Raw genomic sequence first — 27,511 nt, forward strand, 5'->3', positions numbered from 1 at the left:
ATCTGCTGTAATTTCTGTAGAACAAAATAGAATTTCTATAGAATAAAACAGAATTCCTAACAAGCTTTGATGATTCTTAGGGAAAGGTGAGGTAGAGCTGCAGCTGAAAGAAATGTTCAAACGAGTAGTTCACCGGAGAGGGCATGTGAAAAGAAAATGTACAACATTAGGGAGAGTCTAGCTTTGCAGGGCTCTTGGAAGGAAGATGGACTTTTATTAGATGCTCTAGCAACAAGCAGCACTAGAGTAGCAAAACTGTGAGCAACTATTTATTTATTTATTTATTTATTTTATTTTATTTTATTTTATTAATCATTGGGACAGTGTGCTGGTTTTATTTATTTATTTATTAAATTTGTTGGCTGTCCATCTTAAACACAAGGTGGGTTTGGGTGGCTTATAGTGTTAAAAAAAGAATGAAACTATACAAAAACCTGTCTGCAATAAGAATAGAATGCTACAAAAATACAAATTATCAGCTATAACTAAAGAATGGGGATGGAGGGAACAGGCTGAGCAGGAGAGGGAGGTGGGATCTGTTATTAATCTATCAACCACCTCTAGCGGGATACTCCCCAATTGGAGCCCCAGCTGTTATATTCGTTTAGGCAGTCTTGGGTTCAGGTACTCTTCTCAGTATCCAGGATTGAGCTGCTGAATTTTAATGGCAACATTTTTTGAGTGTGGCTGATTTTTCTTTTGATTCAAATTAAGGTTGGGGAGGAGAGTTGGAGGCCTCTGAAGGCAAATCCCTTCCTTCCCAAACCATTGAAAACCACTGAAAAATAACAAGAACAATTAAAGAGTAGTAAATTCAGATTGCTTATAGGAAGAGTGAAGGTTAAAGTTCTCCCAGACTGTCTGAAAGGATTGAAAAGGACTTGCTTATTACGATGAAGCCATATCGATCACCTCCTTTAGTCTTTGAAAGGATTGGAGGCCAAGAAGTAATCCCTCACTGTTCATACATTTTACAGTATAGGGAATCGCCCCATTATCTTGGCTTGTTGCTGCACTGTTATGGAGTGTTGGTGAAAGTTCAATTATTATAGATAGGATGCTTGTTCACCACATTATTTTGAACTCACAACTAACCCAGAGCTGCCACTTCTATTTTTTGTGTGAAGAGTGTCTTATGCATGGGCTAAGTGACGTCTTTTATTAAACTAAAACGAAGCTGCAAAATCTTTTTGTTTTCTCTGTTTATGTATTACAGGAGGTACGGGTTCAGCAAGCAAGGAAAAATTGAGAAGGTAAGATTGTTTCTTTCTTGATAAACACACCGTACACAACTCCTCAACTAGACTCCTGAATTCTATTGAAACTTATCTGGCACCAGTTTAGTGTTAAACTTTAGTTTGACTAGATTCTTGTGTACAGGTTTGAATAAATCTTCTATGCTGCAGCCTAACAGATGGTTGTCTGACAGAATTATGCCTTTGAATATTTAAACCCATCCTGTGTTTGACTCAGCAAACCATGAATTTAGAATCATGTATGAACCAAACTGTGCTTGTTTGGATTCAGCATTATTTCTTTAATGAATTTAGGCTGTATGTTGATGGCTTTTTTTGTCTTGTGATTCCATCCATTTTTAATTTTAATCATACAAACATCCTTTCCTTTGTAATAGCCTGAAGACAAGAAAGTTGTACCGCCAGCTGGGCTTGCATCATCGGGAAAAAATGATGCTTATACTGAGGATGACTTTCAAGCTGCTGAAGAGGTACTCATAATTGATATTTCTTGACTAAAAACCTTGGGGTCTTATTCAGAAGCTAACTTTCTGATGCTGCCCCCTCTTTTTTTTTTTATCAGCTTCGCATCAAAACATTGATGACTGAGATGGCTGCAATGGGGACAGAAGAGGTAAATTTAGTGTCTTAAGAAAGAAGTTATTTATTTGCTTTTAATGCTTGTTATTTAATTGCATTTGGCAGTTTAAGAGGGAGACACAAGTACAAATATTTCTGAAAATGGATGTTTATCAAATTTCTTATTTAAATGTTCTAACTCTATGAGCTGAAAATAAGCAAAGAACTGTAACTTTTTAGAAAAAGATGGTATGCATGTACCATTTTCAGTTGCATTTTGCATTTAATAAGCCAGTTCGATAGCATTAGTTCATAAATAGCATAAACTTGGAATACTGTGGCTTTCCACTGTATACAATTTGATTGGAAAAGTATTGCAACCCTTGAAGTAGAGTTAACTGGGTGGGAGAACCTGAGCCATTAAACTACAGTATAAATTGAAACAAGGAAAAACGTAGGAGGCTCAAGGAAAAATATTCCCCATTAGAGGTTTTTTCGCTGTCAACTGTTGTGCAGCTTGTAAAGACATGGTAGTGTTCAATTTAAAGGAGTAGAAACAAAGATTGTATTTTACCCAGAAATCCTCTGTTATTCAAGGGTTTCATATTATTGCTATTTTTTATTTGCTCTTTTGCCAAAAAGGCCATTTATTTAAAACATTGATATAGCTACCCATCTTTCAATCAATTCTGGGTAGCTCCCAATCCAAAAGTAAAATATACAGTATAAAATCATATTAAAATTATAAAACTCAACCGATTAAAACATTAGAAACAATAAAAACCTGGTACGAAATCTGTTGTAATGTGCTTCTCCTAGCATTTGAGAGAAAAGCTGGATCTTCAAAGCCTTAGGGAAGGCTAAAGGCCATTCTTAGGAAGGCCATTCTTAAGAAGGCTCGTCCTTAAGTAAATACCAAATACAGGTAGACCTCAAGTTACAACAGTTCACTTAATGACCATTTAAAGTTACAACAGCACTGAAAAAAGTGACTTATGACTATTTTTTCACATTTATGACTGTTTCAACATCTCTATGGGATCAAAATTTGGATGCTTAGTAAATTACTCACATTTATGACCGTTGCAGTGTCCCGAGATCATGTCATCCCCTTTTTGCAACATTCTAACAAGCAAAGTCAGTGGGGAAACCAGATTCACTTAACAATTGTATTAAGTCAGGGGTGGCTCCCGGCCAAAATAAATGAGGCTCTTTGCCTCTTATCATTATTTAGTATACTGTGGCTCGGATCGTGCGCTCCCTTTCGGAAGCTGGGGAGGTCCTTTGCAGGCAGCTAGAACGGGCCGCCTGCAAAAGACTTCCCCAGACTTGCTTTGAGGAGCACGGGGCGACTGAGGCTAGTTGTGAAGCCCCAAAGCCCCCACCGCCACCGGAAGAACTGCTGCCACCTCCTCCTCCTCTAACAGGCAGCACTGCCGGATTTGCCGCCCGGCGCTGCGGCTGAGTTAAAGCCGCCAAAGCTCCAGCCGGCATCTCCGCGCGTGGCAGCGGCGCCTCCCCTCTGCTCGGAGCACCTGGGTTACCCCTGCCTGCCCCCTCCTCCTCCTCCGCCGTGCTTTTGAAGAGCCATGAGGCTGCGGGGGGGGGAGCAGGGGGGAAAAAAGCCTCATGGCTCCTCAAAGGCACGGAGGAGGAGGAGCGGGCACGGGTTACCCAGTGCTGAGCTCAGGAGCAAATCTGGTGGTGCTGTTGGAGGAGGAGGAGGTAGCAGCAGTTATTCTGGTGGCAACTCGTACTCGTCGGCATCTTCAGCAGAAGCCCTGCCCACAATGAAGAAAGCAAAGATGGAGCAGATCCACGCAGATGACGTCGCTGCAACATGACTGGAGGAGGAATTCTGGGAGTTGAAGTCCACAAGTGTTAAAGCTGTCAGGTTTGAAGACCCCTGGGGGTTTTTTTCCCTAAAGGGTTAGGGGTGCAAGGGTCTTGTAACTTGACAGCTTTAAGAGTTGCGTGCTTCAAATGCCAGAGTTTCTGAGCCAACATTTTGGTTGCTAAGCAGGAGCGTTGTTAAGTGATACTGATATTATATAACACTTTGAATTAAGCGGGTACCTTGAAGAAACATAGCTTTGAGTTTCAAATAATACTGATTTCGTTGTTGTCTTAGGTGACATCTGTAAAAAAAATTCGGGTGCTCAGGCATGAAAATGTGCCGCTCAAACACTATACTTTTCTGCTCACATCGAAAAAAAGTTAGAGGGAACATTGCTTCCGGGTCTGTTTTGGCAGGTCACTGCGTGGTGTGGCTCTCTGACTCTCACAGTTTAAAATTTTGGCTCTTTTTGTCGAACTTGTTCGCCACCCCTGTATTAAGTGCTAAGTGAATCTAATTTATTTAATAAATCTAATTTACTTAATAAATGTTAATTTACTTAATAAATCATTAATAAATGATTCACTTAATAAATGTGGCAAAAAAAGTTGCAAAGCGGAGCAAAACTCACTTAATAAATTTCTCACTTAGCAACATAAATGTTGGGCTCAACTATGATCGTAAGTTGAGAACTACCTGTACCCACTTATGAACTTGAGAGAGAGCGAGAGAGTCACTGCCTATGTGATAGGCTTGCAACCAAACAGACATGATTCAAAAAGGAAAAAGTGGGATGGGAAAGAGAAAAGGAAAAAAACACAAAGGAACTGGAGCATCGGTGGAAACCATTAAGTTCCTTGAAACAGTTTTCATTGTATCCCTGATCTTCATGGAGGTATGCATTTCTATGCCTTAAACCAACTTGAGCTATGCTTTCAGGGCAGATTGACCGCAAGCACCGTAGGCCAGATAGTTGGACTTCAGTCTGATGAAATCAAGCAGATTGTATCAGAATATGCTGAAAAGGTAGGACATTCTCATTTTTAAACAAACTTTGATCTAAGGCTGTTTTGTTTTCAGCTTCCAATATGTCAACTTTTAAAAAAACAAACTTCTGCCCATTAGAATAATAATGATGGGGTGAGCCAGTGCTAATTTTGCATTTTGTTTGCAGAAAATTATACCACCACCACACAAAGGGAAAGTCTCAAAACCAATTATATAATTTATTGCCAACATTTAGTTGAGTTGGAAATAATACAGAATGAAGTAGTAATACCAAAAGTAATGCATTAAAATTCTAAAGAAATTGGACCACCTGCCTCAGTCCCAATTCCTATCCATGCTCATTTTCCTGTTTTCTATAGGAATTAAGTCTTAAGGAAGAACACATATGTTCATAGCTCAGTCTTTCTGTAACTATCTTGAGAAACTAGACTTGATCAACATAAGGGTTGTAGTTACTATTATTAAATATTGCAACACATGTTGATTAGGAAGGTGGCCATATCAAAAAGTATACATCTGCCCTTTTGTAGAGACCTGTGTATAAACTGCAGCCAAAAAACTACTTCAAAAGCTGGAAAAACCTTAAGTGACAACTTGCTTCTCTGTTCTTTTTTTACATCCCTCCTCGTCCCATCCCACCCCACCCCACACCCAGCAATCAGAACTTTCTTCCGAGGAACGCCCAGAGAGACTTGGAGCTGCCCAGCAGCATAAAAGGAAGGTGGCGTCCTTAAACAAACAGATTTTACAGAAAACGAAACACTTGGATGAGGTACGTTTTGACAAGAGTCTTCCCTATCTTTCACGAAATATTCAGATAAACAACTTAATTTCTTTTTGCTATTTTTTTCTTCTCTGATAATAGTTGAAGGCTAAATGTGCTGCTCTACAGGCAGGATGTGATGAGGCTAAAAAGACGCTAAATGAGGTAAACTTTTTTTCCTTTATCCTTTCTTCCTGCTGTCTTTTCTCAGACCTGCTTAGAAATTGCAGGAAACAAATGGAGCTATTTAAAAAGGTGTGCATACACACCAGTAATTCACAGGAGCAAGAGGCACTTGCAGTAGGATGGGTTTCATTGTTGCTTTTTAGTGAAATGCTGAAACCTTTCCATGGGGGTAGCTCTGTCAGTTGTCCAGATGTATTGCATTGCTTCCATAAAATGCAATTGTTATTTGCGACGAAAGAATTGTTGGCAGTTATTCCCCACCAAGATTGTTGGTTTTACAGTCTTTGTGAACACATTTTTAATAATAATGATGATGATGATGATGATGATGATGATGATGATGATGATGATGAAATGATGAAACATCTTTCTATCCCAGATACTTGGGAAGGTGGATAAAAATGCCAATTCAAGTCTAAACATCTGGCTGACTGTGTCACAAATAATAATAATAATTAATAATAATGTGCCAGAAGTATAGATTTGAGTACAGCAAATACCACTGGGAACATCAGGTTGAGAAGGTTCTAGAGAATGAAAAAGTCAAGATCTTGTGGGATTTCAGAATTCAGACTGATAGGCACTTGGCCTACAACACACCTGACATAACAATGGTTGAAAAGAAAAAAGTATGGTTCATTGACATTGCAATACCTGGTGATACATGAATTGAAGATAAGCAGCAAGAAAAAAATCACAAAGTACTGGGACTTGCAAATTGAAGTTGAATGACTGTGGAAAAAGAAATCGAGTGTTGTCCTGATCGTAATTGGAGCCCTTGGAGCAATACCTAATGGGCTACCTCGCTATTTGGAAATTCTAAATTCTATCGGATTTGAACATTCTGACTCTACAAAAAACCACCCTTCTTGGGATAGCTTATATCCTCCGACGTTACCTTAACAGTTCCTAGGTCCTTGTTTAGGACTCGAGCTGTTGAATCTCACCAAAATTAACCAAATCATCATCATCATCATCATCATCATCATCATCATCATTTACATTCCCCCCCGCCTTCCCCCCCCCCCCAATTCCCAGCAACTCTGTTGAACTTCACAGAGATCTTCTGCCCTTCTTTGGTTCTAAGAACATGTCACTCCAAGCTATGTTTGTTCTGAAGAGCAAGTAATTATTTTGGGCTTACTCTGAGAAACTGTAGCCTACTCTTTTACCTGCATATAATTGGGTACATGTATGCCTAATTATGGACAAAACAAATCGAGATGAATTCAAGTTATATTTTATTTGATGTAGGATATCTTAGTGCATCTGATCAGTGCTGTAAGCTAGTGGAGGAGCTGCATCAGATGTTCAAAGGATTCAGTCACCACTGAAAATGTTGAATGGATTAGTGAAATCAGCATACTTCGCTTAATTCTTAGATTTCTGCAGAAATAAGTGTTATATCTGCTTCATGTGTCCTGTTTTCTAAGTTTCAAAGAATCAAAGAATGTCGCAATTGTGCTCAGACAAGAAAAATTATGCTGAATGTGTAATGTGTTTAGTCATGTGATTTGCTACCACTGTTTATTGAGGGAAAACAATTATGCTTTTAGAAATCATGCTTGTTATACAATGAAAACATTGCCAGATGTTGCCAAGAGTTCATAACAGAGACAGATAAAATCTTAGAGGGTGTTTCTTGCTGATTAGATTGATTTCTCTTAACCATCTTTTGATCCACAAAATGTTTACATCATCTGTTATAAATTCTGATTTCATAGGTTAAATCATATGGTGAAAAATTAGATAAGGAGTTGGCAACTTTGGAAGTGGTGGAATCCCAAGCAGATGCAAAGTACGTGCTACATCTATTCCCCTTCTGCTTTATTCCTTTCGTAGTGGTGTACTTTATCGCTTATTTTGGCCCCCGCCCCACAAGGTATTTAATAGCACAGCATTTGTGTCAGAAGCATCGAAATACTTCTTAGTTGAAAGGATTAGCTGGCAATTTCACTGTTGTCTGGGGGATGCCCAGTTGTGGGGCCTTTGCTCCAGCTCCAGCTCCACAGAGATGGGAGCTCAACTCTGCTCCATGGGAGCATTTGGGTCTCAAATGTGGGCTTGCTAATCTATCCAATGTCCTAATCACGTGACCACTCTGCTTCTTATATTTGATAGCAAATAGAATCTTACATTAAGTAACATTTACTCATCTTTACTCATACATGCAGCAAGCATTGGCATTTAGAAAGAATCAGAAAGTTTGGCAGTGGCTGGATACAAAATACTGCTGACTAATTTATTTTTAAAATGTTACTGCTTTAAACCACATACACTATGTTGCCAAAAGTATTCGCTCACCCATCCAAATAATCAGAATCAGGTGTTCCAATCACTTCCATGGCCACAGGTGTATAAAATCAAGTACCTAGGCATGCAGACTGCTTTGACAAACATTTGTGAAAGAATGGGTCGCTCTCAGGAGCTCAGTGAATTCCAGCGTGGAACTGTGATAGGATGCCACCTGTGCAACAAATCCAGTCGTGAAATTTCTTCACTCCTAAATATTCCACAGTCAACTGTCAGCTGTATTATAAGAACGTGGAAGTGTTTGGGAACGACAGCAATTCAGCCACTAAGTGGTAGGCCACGTAAACTCGTCCAACATCAGTGTCTGACCTCACAAATGCGCTTCTGGAAGAATGGTCAAAAATTCCCATAAACACACTCCTAAATCTTGTAGACAGCCTTCCCAGAAGAGTTGAAGCTGCTATAGCTGCAAAGGGTGGACCAATGTCATATTGAACCCTATGGATTAGGAATGGAATGTCATGGACAGTAAGTTCATATGCAAGTAAAGGCAGGTGAGCGAATACTTTTGGCAATATAGGGTACTTGTTTTTCTCCCTGGAATTAAATGGGTTACAGTTTAATTCTAATTTACCAAGAGTTAGGGCATTAGTTTTGCTGGAGTGTAAATGAGTTTAAAAATTCTTTTTCAAAAGGGCTGTATGTATGTATGTATGTATGTATGTGTGTGTGTTACAACCCCTGGTATGCCCAATTACATCGGCCTAATATGCAATACAGCCCAGGTTCGAATCCCAGTAAGGGTATGGCTAGCTGATGAGAGCTAAATAGCTTGAAATAAATAGCTTTATTTATTTATCAGCACAAATACAACATTATATATATATATATATATATATATATATATATATATATATATATGTGTGTGTGTGTGTGTGTGTGTGTGTGTGTGTGTGTGTGTGTGTGTGTGTGTGTGTGTGTGTGTGTGTGTGTGTGTGTGTGTGTGTGTGAAGTAGAATTTGTGAATAAGATTTAGTAATATTTAAGTGAACAGAATTTACTTTAATGTGATATGCATAAAAAATTAACATTAGTGAACTGATTTAAAGAATCTGTGCGTACACACACACACACACACAGAGATAGAGAGAGAGACAGAGACAGACAGAGTGAGCGAGCAAGAGAAACATTGCCCATGTTGGAGTTTTTCTTATCCTTAGTTTGTGTTTGTGTACCCATACAGTACATGTGGGTATACATACATGCAGACTCATACATTTTTGTCTTTGTTGGGCCTCTTCCTCTCAGTAGCATGGTGATCCCAGAAAAGATGTGGCAACTTTGAATTATTACCATCAGGCTCATTGTGTTTACCCATGTATGCTCTTAATCATCCTTTTCCTCTTTAAATTTGGAACATTGCACTCTCATAATCAGCATAACTCACTAGTGTTTTTATTATTGCCAGGAAGACTTACAGCACAATTTTAGGGTGCATTCCAGAGGTTACAGGATATTTGTAATGCTCTCTGTGTTCAGAGAGAAAGGCCTCTTCAAAAGGGTGATCTAATGTTCTTGATCTCCAAGAGGATAAAAAGGAAACTTGCTACAAGTGTGCCAAATGAACACTTGGTACCCAGTGGACAAAGTGAGAAAAAGAAAAGCAACAGCTTTTCCCAAGTGTCTAAACACAGAAAAAAGTGATTCCTTTCACTCCGTTTCTCTCCACTATAAAGCTGCCTATAATGGTGTTCAAACACTTGAATACATATGGGTAGCTTAAATGTCTTAATTTTGGGTCAATGGTGATTTGAATTCAGAGATTTCCCAAAATGGACAAAACAGATTATAGACCAAAATGTTTTACAAATGTTCTCACTGAAACTTTTGAGCCTTATTTTTACGATATACAATATTTTTTGAAAGAATACCATACAATCAACACGATGCAAGTGCATTTCAGTTTTATTTGCTTGAATAGAAATGTTAAGCATATTCTTTTTAGGAACTTCAGTTTGAATCTATTGTATTTATAAAAGAAGTCTAATAGGTAAAGTTCAGACAGAAATGCAGTAAGTTCAACTGAAGTTCCTATTCTTTTTTTTTTTTCTTTTCCAAAATTAACATTTTAGAAATATTTTATGTAGGATGAAATGTAACTGCTGGTAGCAACTTAGATGGTTGTTTTTCACAAAGTTTTGTTTTATTAAGCCTATTTTCCATCTTTTATTCTGTGGCATCGGCTAGAGCAGGGGTGTCAAACTTGTGGCCAGCTGGCCAGATGCATCACATACTGGCCATGCCCCTGTTTTAGCAAAGGGGGAAAAAGTCGTGATACGTCATGTGACGACAACGTGACAATGCAAGTTTGACACCCCTGAGCTAGAGTGCTTCAGATAATTAGGTAAAAAGGGTTTTCTCTTCAGCCACTGCTTACATTTGCTTGGAAGAGATGTTCCAAATCCTCACGTTTAATTCATTACACATTATTATCCTAGTGTATTGCAGAAACTTCGAGCGCTGGTGGCAATGAATGAGAATCTTAAAGGTCAAGAACAAGAATTTAAAGCACATTGTAGAGTAAGTTTAAGAAAGTTATTTAGATACATTCCTGTTGCTGTTTGTGTAATGCTGTATAAGAAGCTCTTTTAAGATATATGTTAACATATGTTCATTTTGCAGTATGGTATAGCAAAATAATTGGCCACCTGTGATCAAACCATGCTATATAGGTAGGATATGCAGGAACGAGAGACTGTAAATTTGCAAAGGCTTTGGAATCCTGATGGTTTCACAATACTAAAAGCAACATGGTTTGAAGAAAAAAAAAGCTAAATTAAGCCACTGGAATTAAGAAAGTTAAAATAATGAGGAGTGGACTTTTTATTTGAAAAGATGGCTCTGGGACTAGAACATTTTTGGGTACTGTGTTCTTTAGAGCGGACTTTTTCCCATCTAACAGTAGATTGTGGAGCTTGGTAAATAGCAAAGTTGAACTGAATAGTCTTGCGTTATCATTTGCTAATTTAGATTAGCCAAGTTAAATATCAGTTAAATATCAGTATGAGTGTCACATCACTAGTGTTCTAGTGGTCTTTGTCCAATTGCCTATCCAGGCAACCAGGTAAATCTGGTCAGTGTAAACTTAGTTGGATTGACTTGTGTAAAGTCATACCTAAGCAGATAATATGCTTTCTAATTCCCACAATTCTCAACGAAGAGAATTTTCTAATTACATTACTAGGCTAAATGGACCATTCATTTAACCTGGTGTAAGGTTGCTTCCTATATTACCATGTCTGTAGTTGTAGGATGTAATTAAGGTTTGCATGAGTTATGAATGTTACATAGAGGCTAAAACAGCACCTTGTTAAGAGAAATAGGGGACATATTTTTTTGCTGTGCAGATGGAATGCATTTTATTCTGAAAAGGCATTAGGATAAAAGTAGGACTCAAGATAAGAGAAATGAAATGTCCTATGAATTTTCAGCTCCAGTATCTTAATGCCTTTTAGGATAACAGTTATAGATTACTAGAGAATTGTTTCTCCTGAATTCATTTAAATGCCCTAAAATGTTGTGGCTTCATAATCTCCTTTGATTTTTTTTTAAAATGAAAGTTGCTTTGCAGGTACATCTTTCAACTATTTTTTCTTGTAATCTTGATGGTGGATGCATTTTTAATCAAAATAGGTATACTAACATTTTCAAGCCAGCGTGCGTCTTTTATTTTCCGCTGCAAGAAATATTTCAGGAAAAAGAAATCTGCGTTTCTCCCCCCCCCCCCCCAAAAAAGTATGCAACTTCAACAGCAGAGCATCCTGTTAAGATTGTAAAAGAAGTTCTATCTTAAAATAAAATTAAAGCATTGTTATTTAAGATAACAAGTTAATTTTTAAATAAAATTAAACCATTGTTATTTGTCTCTAGTCCAGGGCTGTCAAACTTGCAGCCTGCGGGCAGATGCGTCACACGCTGACCACGCCCATACCCGTTTAGCGAAGGAGGGGAAAAAGTCACGATACATCACATGATGACTCCATGATGATGCAAGTTTGACATCCCTGTTCTAGTCCATGTATATCTTAACTGAATTTGAACACAATATGTGTTCTTGATTATTCAGTTCTTGGCTTCTTTTTTCATAAAGAGTACCGTGTTTGGAGATGAACTATTTCTATTTTTATTATTCTTTAAGGAAGAGATGGCACGCCTCCAACAAAACATTGAAAATTTGAAAGCAGAAGCAGCTGAAAGTGGAGAGGAAAAGGTAAACAGCAAGTATTGGAAATTTCTATCCTTTGCTTCCTTGATAATTATCTTTAATTGAGAAAACCCTTCCAATTATCTGCTAGTTCTGGTTAGAAACTGACATGGGTTTGTTTGTTTTTTGCCAATCTCTATCTGACAGGTCCTAGATCTATATGATGGCGTTTACCTATAATCACTTTCAGATTAATAACATTTCTTGATTTAATGTTTGTCCTGTCTCATCCATATTGAAAGCTGTTTTTTATTCAAAACCTGGTAGTTGAATACATGGTAGATAATGCTTAGATGACACATAGCTCTTTTCTTTTTAATATTTCTTTATTGAAGGCATTTTTTTTAAAAAATGGATAGTGATTGTGTGATTTAATGTGAACCAAAATATGTCTCTGTGAAATTATAATGGTAATAAAAGTTTGTAAAATGTATATAAAATTAAATCAAAAATTAATTGTGTATGAATGCTATGTAGTGATGTAATGGTCACAACATTTCATACATATTGTCATCCCACATTATTTATTGAAGCTATAAAATGACATTAATATTAAAATGCATTTAACATTAAAGTATTTAAAAAATCAGAAATATTAAAAATGAAGAAGTGTATATAAATCTACAAGAAAAATAACAGATCATTAGCAAATTAAAAATAATAGCTTAGAAAACGAATGAATGAATGATGTCATTCTGAAAGAGTCTCTTTTAAAGTAAGCAGAGTCTGAAATACTTCCATTCATGGATAATCTATGTAATTATGAATGGGGAGAAAACATACCAAGAAGCTGAAATACTGAGAGCTAATCAAATGATACTAGATGGTCTAAATTGGTCAGGAGAGAGCAACAGAGCCTGGAAAATTCAAACTCTGAGCAATAAATCAGGGGCAGGAAAGTTTCCCCCTCTTTCCGGTGAGTTTCTAAAAGGGGGAAGAGCTTCATTGACCAAGTTTCATTGTTCCTTTGTTCTTAGACCTTTAATATCTATTTGGTTTCCTACTTCGGCTTCTGTCAAGTAGGAAACATGCCCCAACCTGAACAAGGGTTTTAAAATCAAAATATATTAACTTTTTTTTTGGCAAAGGGAGAGTTAGGTATAAATTAGGACTGTATCATGTGTGGATACTTTACTTTACTTTACTTTTACTTTTATTTAATTTATAAACCGCACCCTCTCTCCGAAGGGACTCGGGGCGGTGTACAGTCATATCATATTAAAACACAATATAAATACATATAGATATAGATGGAGGAGGCAGCATACAAACTGTACAATAATAATTAAAATTAAAAATTGGAAATACATTAAAATCTACCCCTAAAAAACAACCCCAGAATAAAATAATAATAATAATAATAATAATAATAATAATAATAATAATAATAATAATAATAATAATAAATATTTATTTCTTAGCCGCACCCTCTCCCGCAGGACTCGGGGCGGCGTACAATGAAACATATGAAATAAATATGTGGACAAAACAAACATATGACAAAGACATGTACCGAGACACACACACAAGGAGGAGGTCGGCTGATAAATAAAAACAATTAAAATACAGTATTTTAAATAATTAATTGCCAGGAGGATAAAGATGGGACTATAAATGGGCTAGGCCAGCTAATTGGAACAGGTGGGTCTTGAGTTTCGTACGGAAGGAGCGGAGGTCAGTGGTGGTTCTGATATCGGGGGGGAGGTCATTCCAGAGGGTTGGGCCCATCACAGAGAAGGCTCTACTCCTGGGCGCCGCCCGTTGGCATTGCTTGGTGGACGGCACCCGGAGGAGTCCCTCCCTGTGGGATTGAATTGGTCGCAGGGATGTATGAGGTAGGATGCGATCCCGCAAGTAACTAGGTCCTGTGCCACTTATTAGAAGAAGCTCCAGATTTCGTTAAAGGTTCTTTTTTCTTTCTCTCATTACCTTTAACTCTCAGTTACTCCTTAATTTACACCATTAACCATTTGTATCCTCTTCTGAAATCAGTAACCTCTTTCTGACAAGTAGCAGGAATGAGGTATTTCATTTGTATGGGACTAAATGATAAATACGGGTACCATATTTTTCGGACTATAAGACGCTCCGGTGTATAAGACACACCAAGATTTCAAAGAAGTAAGTAAGAAAAAAAAGTTTTTGTCCTCCCCGACCCTCAGGAGCATTCTGCAGGCTTCAGCAGGGCTGGGGGAAGGCAAACACGGGCAGTTTTTCACCAAAACGGGGACATTTTCCCCTTCCCCCAGCCCTGCTGAAGCCTGCAGAGTGCTTCTGGGGGGTGGGGGAAAGGAAAAACACCCCCATTTTGGTGAAAAATGGCCTGTTTTTTTTTTTTTACCAAAACAAGGGCATTTTTCCCTTCTCCCAATCCTGCTGAAGCCTGCAGAGTGCTTCTGGGGGGTGGAGGAAGGCAAAAATGCCTCTGTTTTTTGCCCGTTTTTTGCCCGTTTTTCACAAAAATGGGATGCGGAGGCAGGGCTTTGGGAAGCAAAAAATGGCTATATTCGGTGTATAAGACACACCAACGTTTCCACGCTCTTTGAGGGGGGGAAGGTGCTTCTTATACTCTGAAAAATACGATAGTTCTCAAGTTATGATTAGAATTGAGGCCAAATTTATGTTAAATAAAACATTTAAGTGGGTTTTGCACCATTTTATGATCTTTCTTGATACTGTTGTTAAGTGAATCACCACAGTTGTTAGTAACAAGTTGATAAGTGAATCTGGCTTTCCCATTAACTTGTCAGCTGATCCCATGACCGCAGGATATTGCAACCATCATAAATATGAACCAAGCATCTAAATTTTGATCATGTAATCAGGGATGATGCAACGGTTGTAAGTGTGAAAAACAGTCATGAATCATTTTTTTCAGCACCACTGTAACTAAATAGGCTGTTGTAAGTCTAGGACTACCTGTATTGCTGTACACTGTTCTGCTCCTCATTGGTTTCAATAGATCTTAACTCAGCTCACATGACTATGGATATGTTTATGTCTTGAATATTAGGAACCTACTAAAATTATAGACCAACAATACAAAATGGAGAAAGAGAAACTGCAGAAGATCAGACTTCTTCTGGTAAGTTAGCCGGGGGGGGGATGAATTTAATAAATTTCTTCCCATTTTTCCATCATGTTCAACATAATTTCTGGTTAATGTATGAATGTTAATTTCTTAAAATGAATGTTTCAAAATGTAAACATCATTTCATGCAACTATTTTTTTTAAGCTGTTTCAACAAAGAACTGTCCCAGGGAAGTAGCTGCACTGTAGCACAATCGATTCTGTCATCCAGTTCTTTTGGAAGGTTGCTCCATTTTTAAAAGCTACCTAGTTTTTATTTTTTTGTTTTAATTCCCTTCAGGCCCGCCGAAATAGGGAAATAGCTATTTTGCAACGTAAGATTGATGAGGTGCCCAGCAGAGCAGAGTTGACACAGTACCAGAAGAGATTTATTGAACTGTATGGTCAAGGTATGTGTATCTCTCACTGCTAAATAGCATGAACTTATAGAGCATGACAACGCACCTCGCTAATAGTAGCTCTGTTAGTTGCCTTTGGATAGTCACTTCCTATGTCCCTTGGTGGAGAGGGTGCGGCCTATAAATTGAATGAATGAATGAATGAATGAATGAATGAATGAATGAATAAATAATAAATAAATAAATAATAAATAAATAATAAATAAATAAATAAATAAATAATAAATAATAAATAAATAATAAATAAATAAATAAATAAATAAATAAATAAATAAATAAATAAATATGCCTCTCCTCTCAGGTACTTTAAAAATTGCCTGCAGGTTGAAGATTTGATACTTCTGTGACTTTGTGGGTGGGTGGGTAAAAGATAGTAAGCATGTATTTCAGCAGATGGCAGCATCTAAATCAACCTTGGCTGATTTCAGAAGCTATCTATGTTTGGCCTTTGTTAGGATTTTGGTGGGAGACTTCCTGGGAATTCCAGAGCTGGAGACTAGATAGTGGTGAGGGTGATGATGAATACTTTCGAGTCAGTTACCTTCTGAGACAAGTCCCTGCAATTTTCTTGGTAATACATTTGGAAGTTTGCCTTACCTGCTTTCTGTGCTGAGAGAGTGACAGGTTCAAGGTCACCCGGCTGGTTTTGTGCCTAAGGTGGGCCTGGAACTCTCAATCTCCTGGTTCTTACCTTAGGGCCTTAAATCTCTACTGCCCACCAAACTGGTTCTCTGTACTGCAAAATTAGGAAGTTAAAAACAATAACCAACCATTGAAAACAATAACCAAGCAGTGTCTATAACACTGCCAAGAAAACTGAATTAATTCAGGATTGCCCCCTTGGATAGAGTCATGAAATATGAAGGGTTCATATCTTCCGCGAGCATCCCGTTCCTCTACATGAGGGTATAGGAAGTGTATCAGCAGAGAACTAGGCTGGGTTCATACAGATGGGTGGATGGACACCAGTGGAAAACAGCCACATCAAGATCACTTAGCATCTCCATACAGAATGCTACTATCCATTTGCTAGTTAACTGCAGGTAATCTTCAACTTGCTACCACAATTGAGCCCCAGATTTCTGTTGCTAAGCAAGACACTTGTTAAGCGAGATCTGCCCCATTTTACGACTGACCTTTCTACAGCTGTTAGGCAAATCACACTGCAGTTGTTAACTGAATCTGGCTTCCCCGTTGGCTTTGATTGTCAGAAGGTCACAAAAGGGGATCAAAAATGGTGGTAAGTCAGGACTACCTGTAGAGGGGGGGAAACTAAGTCCTAGAAGCTGTCAGGATGCAGGGTTGAATAAAGGTTCTTTTGGCTCTAATAACTCATCTGTTCTTAGCCACATTTGCCCGTAGCGCATCCAGAAGTTTGTTTTATTGGGAGATTCACTTATTTCTATTAACTCCAAAAATTAATAAAATTAATTTATAACCCTATTTATAAAGGTTGGGTAATAAATGCCAGACGGGTTAGGTTTTTTTAAGAGTTCTGAAGTTGTTTAAAGCCTATATATATTTGAAAAGTCCTTTGGATAAAGACTAATGTTAGGAGCATTAAAACATGGTATCTGCTTCCCAACAGATGCATTTGACAGAACTATCTCTTGCTGCAGGTAGTAGATGAATTGTAAAACTGGGAAATTAAGTGGGGAGCACAACTGCTTATCCTTTTCTGGGTTCTTTTCTTCCAGAAGTGTAGGTATTTACAGATCTTTGCTTACAATCATAAGGTCTAGGAGCTTTTTTAGACATTAGCTTATGTTCCCTGTAGGCCAGTGTATTCCGAAATTGAATGTAGTTTGTGTCTCTCAGGTTTTTTTTAAACAGAAGTTGCATATTTGGTTTGGAGATGAGATTGACAGTATATGTGTGTGTGTGTTATGCTTTGTGAAAGCGGAATTTACTCTGTATATGGAATGTGACCAATCCTAAAGTTATCCTGGTAGAAAGTACAAAGTTATCTCTGCACTGAATGGGTTCTTCCCATCACTGGTGTGGTACTCCCAGCCTGATGTTTTGCTAGTCTGCAATTGTAGTTCGGCATTTGTCATTACTTATCCTTAAAAACTACTTTAAATTAAAAAAAATACATCAGCTTTCCTCAAAAGCTGTTGGGGCAATGAACATAGTGTGTGTGTGTGTGTGTGTGTGTACATAGACACAGAAGTAAAGAATGTGGTAAAATAGAACCACACATCAAGCTGTAAGAGGCAGTAAAAATATAATAGAGCAGATTGATCTGTTTGGTCCATTTGTGTGCGCATAGCCATGCATGCATATGATGGATCAGCAGGCACACCAAAATAATATATGAGTTTTACCATTATGCCTTTTCAGGCTCTCCAGTACCATTAATAGCCTGAAGAGTGTTTTGTGTCAGATTCTGCCTTATTTCTTTCCAGAACAGATGCTTATTTTTCTTGGTTGTGTTTAATGTAGTGAATGGATGATTTAGGAGAATTCTACCTTTTGCCTGCCTGATAGATGCTTAAACGAGCATTACAAATCATTTAGAATAACCCTTTTTCCTTTACTAGCTGAAGTTCTGTCACTTCCAATAAATTTATGTGAGCTACAATTCACAGAATGTTGATTTTATGTTAAGATCTATTGCCTGGTGTTTTTAGATTGGCTGATTACTTGCCAGCTTAGTCTTTTCTTTCTTTTCTATATTTTTATTTTATTTTATTCACAGCATTAAAATACAGACTCCAAGAAAGAAAGAAAAATACAATAACAGAGCCAAACAAGACCCCCACTTCTCTGTCTCTATATCCTATCTATCTATCTATCTATCTATCTATCTATCTATCTATCTATCTATCTATCTATCTATCTATCTATCTATCCGCACGCACCACACACAGTAAACAGATTCAGCCAACTTCTTTGTCACTTCTTTTGATAACCTCTTGAGAATTTAAAAGACACTTGACTCAAAATAAATCAGTGCTAGACATTTGAGATTCCATTATATCCATCATGGATGTTTTTTTTTTGCAGTGTCCTGCAATCACATGATATAAATTTACAATAAGTCTGCCAGAAACTGGCATTTATTTCCACTTTCCAGCAGAAACAAAAGGCCATAATGAACAATGGATTCACCTAACATTCTCATTATTCGGTTAACCACCACTGCATTGGCGTAACAATAGCTGGATTTGGTCAAACATGGTTTTTTCAAACCACTTTACGATTGTCATGTCTTACAACCATAATTGCCAGGCACAATTGTAAATCAATTTTTGTAGGAGACTATCCTTAAAAGGTATATATACTGGCTTGGGAATTCTGGGATTTGAAGACCACCTATCTTAAAATTGTCAAAGTAAGAACCCCTGATCTAGACATTTAAGTCTTAAATGATTTGGGAGCTAATTTACTGTTCATATTAATCTGTATTTTGAAATTATTTTCCTTGTGTTTTAATTTTTGTTTCAGCATCTTTGAATATTTGTTGGAGTAGGAAGATGGGCTATAAACTAAATAAATGCACAATCAGTTGTGGTCTGCTACATTTTTAACTTGTTTTTCTGAATTCTTGATTTTCCGCAGTATCAGCAACGCATAAAGAAACAAAGCAGTTTTTTACCCTCTACAACACACTGGATGATAAAAAAGTGTATTTGGAAAAAGAGGTAATTAAAATTTGCAGTAATTTGGGAAAAAACAAAGCCTATTTTTGAGCTTGATAATATCATGAAATAATTCAGCTAAGGCTTCAAATCCTACATCTGCTTATTTAGCACTAAAATACACTTTATGCTTGCTTATTAACAAATTATATTGGGGTACACTTCGAATTTGTAAAACAAACAACCCTTTGCTTTAAAATATTGTTAATGTTGTAGATATAAAGATAGGTTCAGCAGTGACTGATGTCCACGGAATGTGAGAATTTGCCACAGTCAATTTTCTGTGGCTAACTCACAGTGGCCAGCTCACCACAACCAATTCATTACAGTACATTTTGGCCATTTTCCATGGGAAAATTCAGCAATTTTATTTAATTCAACAACTGCCTAACATGTAAAAACAGCCCAGGTTCAAATCTCAGTAAGGGTATGGCTAGCTGATGAGAGCTAAATAGCTTGAAATAGATCTATACTAGTCTCCTTTATTTATTTATCAGCATAAATGAAACACAAAAATGGTTTCCTGCCTGGAAGGCTCCTAGGGTGGAGCTAAAAGGCAAAAGGGAAGCAGTATGCTCCCTCCGATATTTGGGCATATTGGGTGCTTTGACATAACACTTACTTATTTCTTTGGCTCAGCTGATAAGGGAGGAGAGCTTGTGGCTTAGTGGCTAATGCAACTGCCTAACATATAAAAACAGCCCAGATTCAAATCCCAGTAAGGGTATGTCTAGCTGCTAACAGCTAAATAGTTTGAAATAGATCTATACTAGTCTCCCTTTATTTATTTATCAGCACAAAGGCAACACATATTTATGTTTATGTTGTGTTTATCTAAATATCTGTACTAGCTTGAACAGTGGTATATTTGTAAATAGAATAAATATTTGGATATTTTAGACTGCGGTAATCTACATTTCCTGCCAGCACACATTTTATATAGTGCTGGAAATGTGACAGCATGTAGTATTTGCATTTAATATACCAAGGTAAATACAAACTGGTTCATAGATAAATATTCTTACCACAATGATTGCAAGTACATGTTCATGTGCCAGTAATCATGTAATCAATACTCTATTGTATAATATACAGTCATATATAAATTGCTTTTTAACAAGTCCTATTGCTTGAATGACTTTCAAAAACTTTTTACTTGGGAAACTTTATATTTTGGCTTTTTCAGGTTAATTTGCTTAATTCCGTTCATGATAACTTCCAGCAGTAAGTAGACTGATCACATTTTTTCTCCCTTTGGGCTAAGCATAGTTTCATGACTTCTTGTGTTCAATTTCAATTTAAGAAACATTGTTAAAGCCTTTACATATACATTACAGTGTATCATGAATTATGAAACTCTTACCAAATAGCTATAGTTGCTCGTGCAAAATATACTCCTGCTACTTTTCTCTGAATTTTTAAACAGCAGTGATGTCAAACTTGCAGCATCACATTGTCGTCATGCGGCATATCGTGACTTCTCCCCCCTTCGTTAAAACAAGGGTGGGCGTGGTCAGCGCATGGCACATCTGGCCCATGGGACAGGAGTTTGATACTCCTGGTGTAGAGAATCAGTTTGGTATAGTGGCTAACTAGTGGCTAATTAGTACTGGCCTGGAAACCAGGAAACTTCATTCAATTCCCTTTTAAGCACACAAAGGCAGCTGGGTGACCTTGGACCAGTCACTCTCTCAGCCTATCCTACCTCACAGGGTTGTTGTTATGGGGAAAATAGGAGGGAGGAGTATGAGGTATGTTTGCCATTTTGAGTTATTTATCAAGTAATCAAGGTAAAGAAAATAAAAAAATTAATATGCTATTTGTTGTGTTCCAGGGAGAAATAGAAAATGGTCCTCTTAAGTATTTGGTTTTTTGTTCTTGACTCCTGGCAGCTTGCAATCTCCCAGTTTCTAGCCTGGTGCCTTAAACACTGTCCCAAACTGGCTTTCATGTATTTGTTGTACTTGAGCAATATTCTTCTGAATCGAAGTTATTTACTTAGGGCACATAAGTAAAATTGCTTGTCCTCAGACAGCATGGCTGGAACTAATAACAGTGTCAGTTTTGTACATCATCCAAGAAACCATAAAAGATTGGTTTGCAGCTATACCACTTTAAGAAACAAGTCCCTAGGCATGTTTTCAGCTAAACCATAATTGGTTGTGGTTGTATTTGCAAACACACAGAGACTTTTGTTGCGAACAGAAAGATTTCATGGGGGTTCCTAAGAGTGTTTGCCAGCCAGATTGTCTTGTTTTAGCAAGAGCTCTTTATCCTCATTGAACATGATTTGGAGCACTTGTTAAAAGGTGTGTGTGTGTGTCTCAAACTTAAATCATCATGAGTGCCACATGAGAACTACTTCCATTAACTGGAATGTTGCCACACTAAAGTTTTCCTCTTATTCCTAAATTGATACAGAGGACTTTGACAAGTGAAAAATAAAGAGAATGAAAAGTATCACAGCATGCTGCTAATCATACCTTTATTAAATTAACAACAACAACAACAAAACCCTCCTTTTCTCCAGTGTGCTGAGTAGAGAATCCAAGGAATGGGTGTTAACTCTGCTTCTCTGCCCAGAGACTGTGTGTGTCATCTTTTTAGTCACGCCTCCTTTGCCTGGTGGCCTCCCAGTTTCGACTCAGTCTTCGCCTAGTAACAAAATCCCTCCTTTTCTGTGAAGTAGAAACTTTCCATCTGGTTGACCCCTCTCTCAGCCCTAGGCAAAGGCAAAGCACTTTTGAAAATATTGCCAAGAAAACGTCAGGCAGTTGCCAGAAGTCAATACAATAGCAGAGTTGGAAGGGACCTTGGAGGTCTTCTAGTCCAACCCCCTGCCTAGGCAGGAAACCCTATACAGTTCCAGACAAATTGCTATCCAACATCTTCTTAAAGACTTCCAGTGTTGGGGCTTTCACAACTTCTGGAGGCAAGCTGTTCCACTAATTAATTGTTCTAACTGTCAGGAAGTTTCTCCTTAGTTCTAAGTTGCTTCTCTCCTTGATTAGTTTCCACCCATTGCTTCTTGTTCTACCCTCAGAAGCCTTGGAGAATAGTTTGACTTCCTCTTCTTTGTGGCAACCCCTGAGATATTGGAACACTGCTATCATGTCTCCCTTAGTCCTTCTTTTCATTAAACTAAACATACCCAGTTCCTGCAACCGTTCTTCATATTTTTTAGTCTCCAGTCCCCTAATCATCTTTGTTGCTCTTCTCTGCACTCTTTCTAGAGTCTCCACATCTTTTCTACATCGTGGCGACCAAAACTGAATGCAGTATTCCACGTGTGGCCTTACCAAGGCATTTATAAAGTGGTATTAACACTTCACGTGATCTTGATTCTATCCCTCTGTTGATGCAGCCTAGAACTGTGTTGGCTTTTTGGCTGCTGCTGCACACTGCTGGGTCATATTTAAATGGTTGTCCACTAGGACTCCAAGATCCCTTTCACAGTTACTACTACTGAGCAAGGTATCATCTATACTGTACCTGTGCATTTCGTTTTTCTTGCCTAAATGTAGAACCTTACTCTTTTCACCATTGAATTTCATTTTATTAGATAGTGCCCAATGTTCAGGTTTGTCAAGATCCTTCTGTATCTTAAGCCTATCTTCTGGAGTGTTGGCTATTCCTGCCAGCTTGGTGTCATCTGCAAATTTGATGAGTTCCCCATTTATTCCCTCATCCAAATCATTGATGAAGATGTTGAAGAGTACTGGGCCTAAAACAGAGCCTTGGGATACTCCACTGCATACTTCCCTCCATGTAGATATAGCTCCGTTGAGGACTACACGTTGAGTGTGGTTGGTCAGCCAGTTACGAATCCATCTGGAGGTGATGCTGTCTAACCCACATTCTTCTACTTTATCTAGTAGTAGGTTATGGTCTACCTTATCAAATGCCTTACTGAAGTCCAAGTAAACTATATTGACGGCATTCCTCTGGTCCACTAATTTTGTCACTTTGTCAAAGAATGCAATAAGATTAGTCTGGCATGATCTGTTTTTGACAAGCCCATGTTGGCTTTTGGCTATTTGTTTGCTTCTAGGTGTTCGAGTCAAGTCAAGACGGATGGATGGATGGATGGCAGGAGGGAGGGAGGGAAGGAAGGAAGGAAGGAAGGAAAGAAAGAAAGAAAGAAGAAAGAAAGAAAGAAAGAAAGAAAGAAAGAAAGAAAGAAAGAAAGAAAGAAAGAAAGAAAGAAAGAAATGTAGGGAAAGTATCAGGCTGCCCAAATCCTGCCTTTTTCTTTTTCTGGTCTCTTCTTGATTGGAGTGATAGTTTTGTCCCTTGGTTTCTTTTCTGTTCCTTCTCTTTGCTGGGCAGAAAATTCTTGCTTGCTTTTTGCCTTTTCTTTTTGCCTATGATAGGGAGTAGTACGGAGGGATGGCCAGACTCCTCCTCTTCAACTACCTCTCCTCATGGCAGCCGTGGTCTCCTATCTTTCCTCCCTGACCAAACTTCACTTTCTCCTTGTCGTTACCTGAAGGCATTACCTGCCACAGAGTCTGAGAACAGGAGCTATTTGCCATGAGCAGCTTTGAAGTTATCACTTGCGAGACCACTTAACCATAATCTCCTAGGCTGGGAAAGCCATTGGGACTGTGGCAAGTTATGGGAACCAGACCACTCCTTACCCTGTTGCGCATCTTGGATATCTAGTTCAGTGCTTTTGCTTAGGTATCACTTAGGTGGTATCTCAGTGTCTACAAAGCATTCTGGAGGGCTACAATGAGGTTACATACGACCATGGACTCTAGGTTTGAGAGCCCTAAACTTTCAGTACTGCTTTTCATAGATGCAGGGTACAATTTCCAAATAATGTTTTAATGAAGTAAAGACTACATCTTCCTTCTCATTCATTATAGGATGGTTTATTATCATAAGCTTATGATAACCCCACTGAGTATATAAAGATCCAGTTTGGTATAGTGGTTAAGGCATCAAGCTAGAAACTAGGAGACCACGATTCTAATCTCACTTTAGGCACAGAGCTGAGTGATCTTGGGCCAGTCACTCAGTCTCAGCCCTAGGAAGCAAACAAAGGCAAATCACTTCTGAAAACTTTGCAGAGAAAACTGCAGGGACTTGTCAAAGGCAGGAAAATAAGACTACATAAAAAGAGTAGAGTGAACATCTTCACATACACATATATGTATGCTATCCTCCTTTAACTGTATAAAGTGGGCAAAAATATCTCCTTTTTCACTTTTCCATTCTCAGTCTTCCTGTCCGCCATCTAAAACTTATTTTTTTCCTTTCAGAGCCATGGCTTCCCCTAGTGCTCGAGACCAATTCCTGCGACAAATGGAACAGATTGTAGAAGGAATTAAACAGAATCGAATGAAGGTTAGATAGCCTTTTCTAGATACTTGATATGTGTGCATGTTTCCTTTTTCAAATGTCAGTAGAATTCCTTGTTGGCACCCTTTCGCTTCCTCTAATTATGCGCATAGCTCAATGTGCTACAGAGAATTGCAACAAACATTTTCAGAGAAGCACATTTCAACTGAAGGGTTAAGAACTGTTCAGCCACTGAAAAATTTGCCTTGATTCGGGTATCTGAGGCTGGATAGGTCAAAATCTTTACACTGAAGTATGGCAATTCATCTTGGCAAAGGAATTGTAGGTTTTTTTTGGATGAGATAAGAAAGTTGTTCAATATACTGCCTGCACCATATATTATTTGAACGTGATCCCTTGCTGTAAATTAACAAACTGGATGATATTGCAAAGTGTTTAGTTTTATTTAATCAGTTTTGACTGTTGCAGTTCAAAGCAGCCAGTGCTTGAATCAAGTATGATCTGCTCTGCTTTGTTCTGGCTAAACTTCATTTGATCCATTGTGGATTCGGGTAGGACAGAAACTGTCTGCGAGAGAGTAAAAGTCCCTTTGATCTAGATTTTCATATGAATATGGATTGTGAAAGTGGAGGCTCAAAAAGTTCTATTTTTTTAAGCAGAAGGAGCAAGGAAAGGTACAACACAGGCAAAAGAGTTAGGGTATTGAGGAGTTTATAGAACTTTATTATATGATCTTTCAGGGTCTGCCTGTTTTCCGCATTTCCCTTTTTAAAGATTTACAGATTAAGGTGCTGTAGAATCATAGTTTTTCAGGAAGCGGGAGGGTAGAGAAAAATCTGTGAAAGTTTTTTATTTCTTTTGATAGGTAGGTAGGTAGATTTGGTGTAGTTACTGTGTATTGATTAGTGTTGCGTAGTGTCATCTGTCTTTTTTCTTTTTTTTCTTACAACAGTTGGAGAGAAAAAAACAAGAAAACAAAATGAGAAGGGACCAGTTAAATGATGAATATTTGGAACTGCTAGAGAAGCAGAGACTTTACTTCAAAACAGTCAAAGAATTTAAAGAGGTAAAAGAGGGGGGGGGGGTGTTTATAGAACTGGTATAATTTATATCTTCTCTACTAGAGTTCTGAGCAGTTTGCCACTCCAGATACTGTACCGGGGTTTAGGAAGGAAAGAACAATCAGCAAAATGTGACAGCTATATAATAGACAATGCACAACCAAAACTTTATTCAGAGAGCTCAGGTCATTCCTTAAACCAGGTTTCAATGGTATTCACAATGATTATGCTATGTGAAGGATCAGAAATTACTTTTGATGTTGGTTTACATATCATAGCTTGGTAATGTTTTAAAATAGGGTTCCTTTTCAACAAAGTTATTTGATAATCACCATATTATCTAATGTCACATAAATGTCACATCTAATGTCACTTTATCATCTAATGTCACATAAAGCAGCCTATGAAATCACTGAATTTAATTTTGGTAGTTAAAAACTGAAAGCAGTATGTGGGATTGTTATGTTCATACATTATGACAGACCAGAACTTAGAATATTATTTGTTTGTTTGATTGATTATAGCTAGCCATCTCAACAAGTGACTTTTGGGTGGTTTTGTTCCTAATCACAGGAGTCCCCAACCTGTGGGCCACAGCACAATGGCAGGCAGGACTAGCATTGTTGTTTATCCTAGATGTCTCTTTTGAGTGTTGAAGCACTCACCTGTCTCTTTTGCATCAACAGGAATGCCGTAAAAATGAAATGCTTTTGTCGAAGCTAAAAGCCAGGGGTCCCTGAAGAACTTCAGGCAAAAATTGTTTGTTTTGCTGTGATCAAGTTCATTATTTCTTAAACATTTTTCAGTATTATTCAAAAATGTAATTTGATTTTATCTTTGCACTAGTTAAGATTTCAGTTGCAATACGCACATCACGTTTGAAGCAGAGAATAAATCAGTAATATGTAAAACGGAACCTTCTAACTTCTTTGGCCAACTTATCATATTGAACTTGGATTTACAGTGCTCTGTTTTGCCCTCTTGTGTGCATAAGGAGTAAAACTGAACCTGCACATAATCCACATGGAAAGTAATGATCAAGAATGAATATGAAAGTCCAGGCATCTATTACCATATATGTATATATCTTTCCTTCATAAAGTGGTAGTCAGGTCCCTTTTTGACTCTGCGAGTCTCAAGCCAGAACAATTTTACTTAGCCCAAAGTATAGCATTCAACTTTCATTCAGTTGACATGTACAATAAATATCCTGAATCCAAAATGCCCTCTAAGCGAGTAGAGGGCACTTTTGGTGTTATACTGGGGAAATGATAAGGTCCTACTGTGAGGGAATCACTTGCACACCTTCAGACACACATATACTTACACATCCTCACTGTGCAATTAGGATTTAATATTCCTGTATTGTCATCTGCCTTTCAACATTGGAATTTTGTTTTAAACTGTGTCCATCGATAATAGCGGAAACTGGTTTTGGACAATGCAAGTTATTTGAAGATGGGAAATGGTTTTGATCAACTTGTTTCAATAGGGAAGGGAAGTCAAAAGATAGGGAATAGGGGGGAAGGGTTTTGGCACATATTCAACCCCCAAGTCTGGTTTCCTTTTGTTTGTCTTCCATATTTCACCTGTGTTTCAACCCATCTGACTTAAATTCTGTGCAATGCTTCTTGTAGCATTGTGGAAAGTCATATAACCGTGAAGTTGCTTTTGAAAGCTGGCGAAGATCTTAACCATTTTTAAAATATATTTATTTACCAAGCAAATGTATATTACTGCTCATCTCCTAGGAGGAATTCTGGGCAGTGGGGAAAAAAAGTTCAAACTGCATTTACAGTACTATCGGCAAAACATTGTACCACCGTCTGTATTATCTGTATTATTCTTCAGTGAGAAAACCAATAAAAATGAAGTCTCATTCAAA

At 37.9% G+C, this 27,511-nt stretch overlaps 1 protein-coding gene across 1 annotated transcript in view; it reads left to right on the forward strand.

Annotated features, from left to right (window-relative positions):
• CCDC93 (CCC complex scaffolding subunit CCDC93) overlaps positions 1–27,511 on the forward strand; it is a 40,593-nt gene extending 13,082 nt beyond the window's left edge. Inside the window, exons 8-23 of the mRNA XM_081951178.1 lie at positions 1,217–1,253; positions 1,634–1,726; positions 1,819–1,869; positions 4,591–4,677; positions 5,315–5,431; positions 5,525–5,587; positions 7,333–7,406; positions 10,360–10,441; positions 12,060–12,131; positions 15,139–15,210; positions 15,497–15,605; positions 19,179–19,261; positions 20,445–20,482; positions 24,526–24,610; positions 25,518–25,631; positions 26,313–27,511. Coding sequence (XP_081807304.1) covers positions 1,217–1,253; positions 1,634–1,726; positions 1,819–1,869; positions 4,591–4,677; positions 5,315–5,431; positions 5,525–5,587; positions 7,333–7,406; positions 10,360–10,441; positions 12,060–12,131; positions 15,139–15,210; positions 15,497–15,605; positions 19,179–19,261; positions 20,445–20,482; positions 24,526–24,610; positions 25,518–25,631; positions 26,313–26,366 — 1,231 coding nt within the window. The 3' untranslated portion in view covers positions 26,367–27,511. The remainder of the gene's footprint in view (positions 1–1,216; positions 1,254–1,633; positions 1,727–1,818; positions 1,870–4,590; positions 4,678–5,314; positions 5,432–5,524; positions 5,588–7,332; positions 7,407–10,359; positions 10,442–12,059; positions 12,132–15,138; positions 15,211–15,496; positions 15,606–19,178; positions 19,262–20,444; positions 20,483–24,525; positions 24,611–25,517; positions 25,632–26,312) is intronic.

Source organism: Natrix helvetica (genome assembly GCF_964273705.1).
Source record: "Natrix helvetica genome assembly, chromosome: 1".
NCBI classification, from domain to species: domain Eukaryota; kingdom Metazoa; phylum Chordata; class Lepidosauria; order Squamata; family Natricidae; genus Natrix; species Natrix helvetica.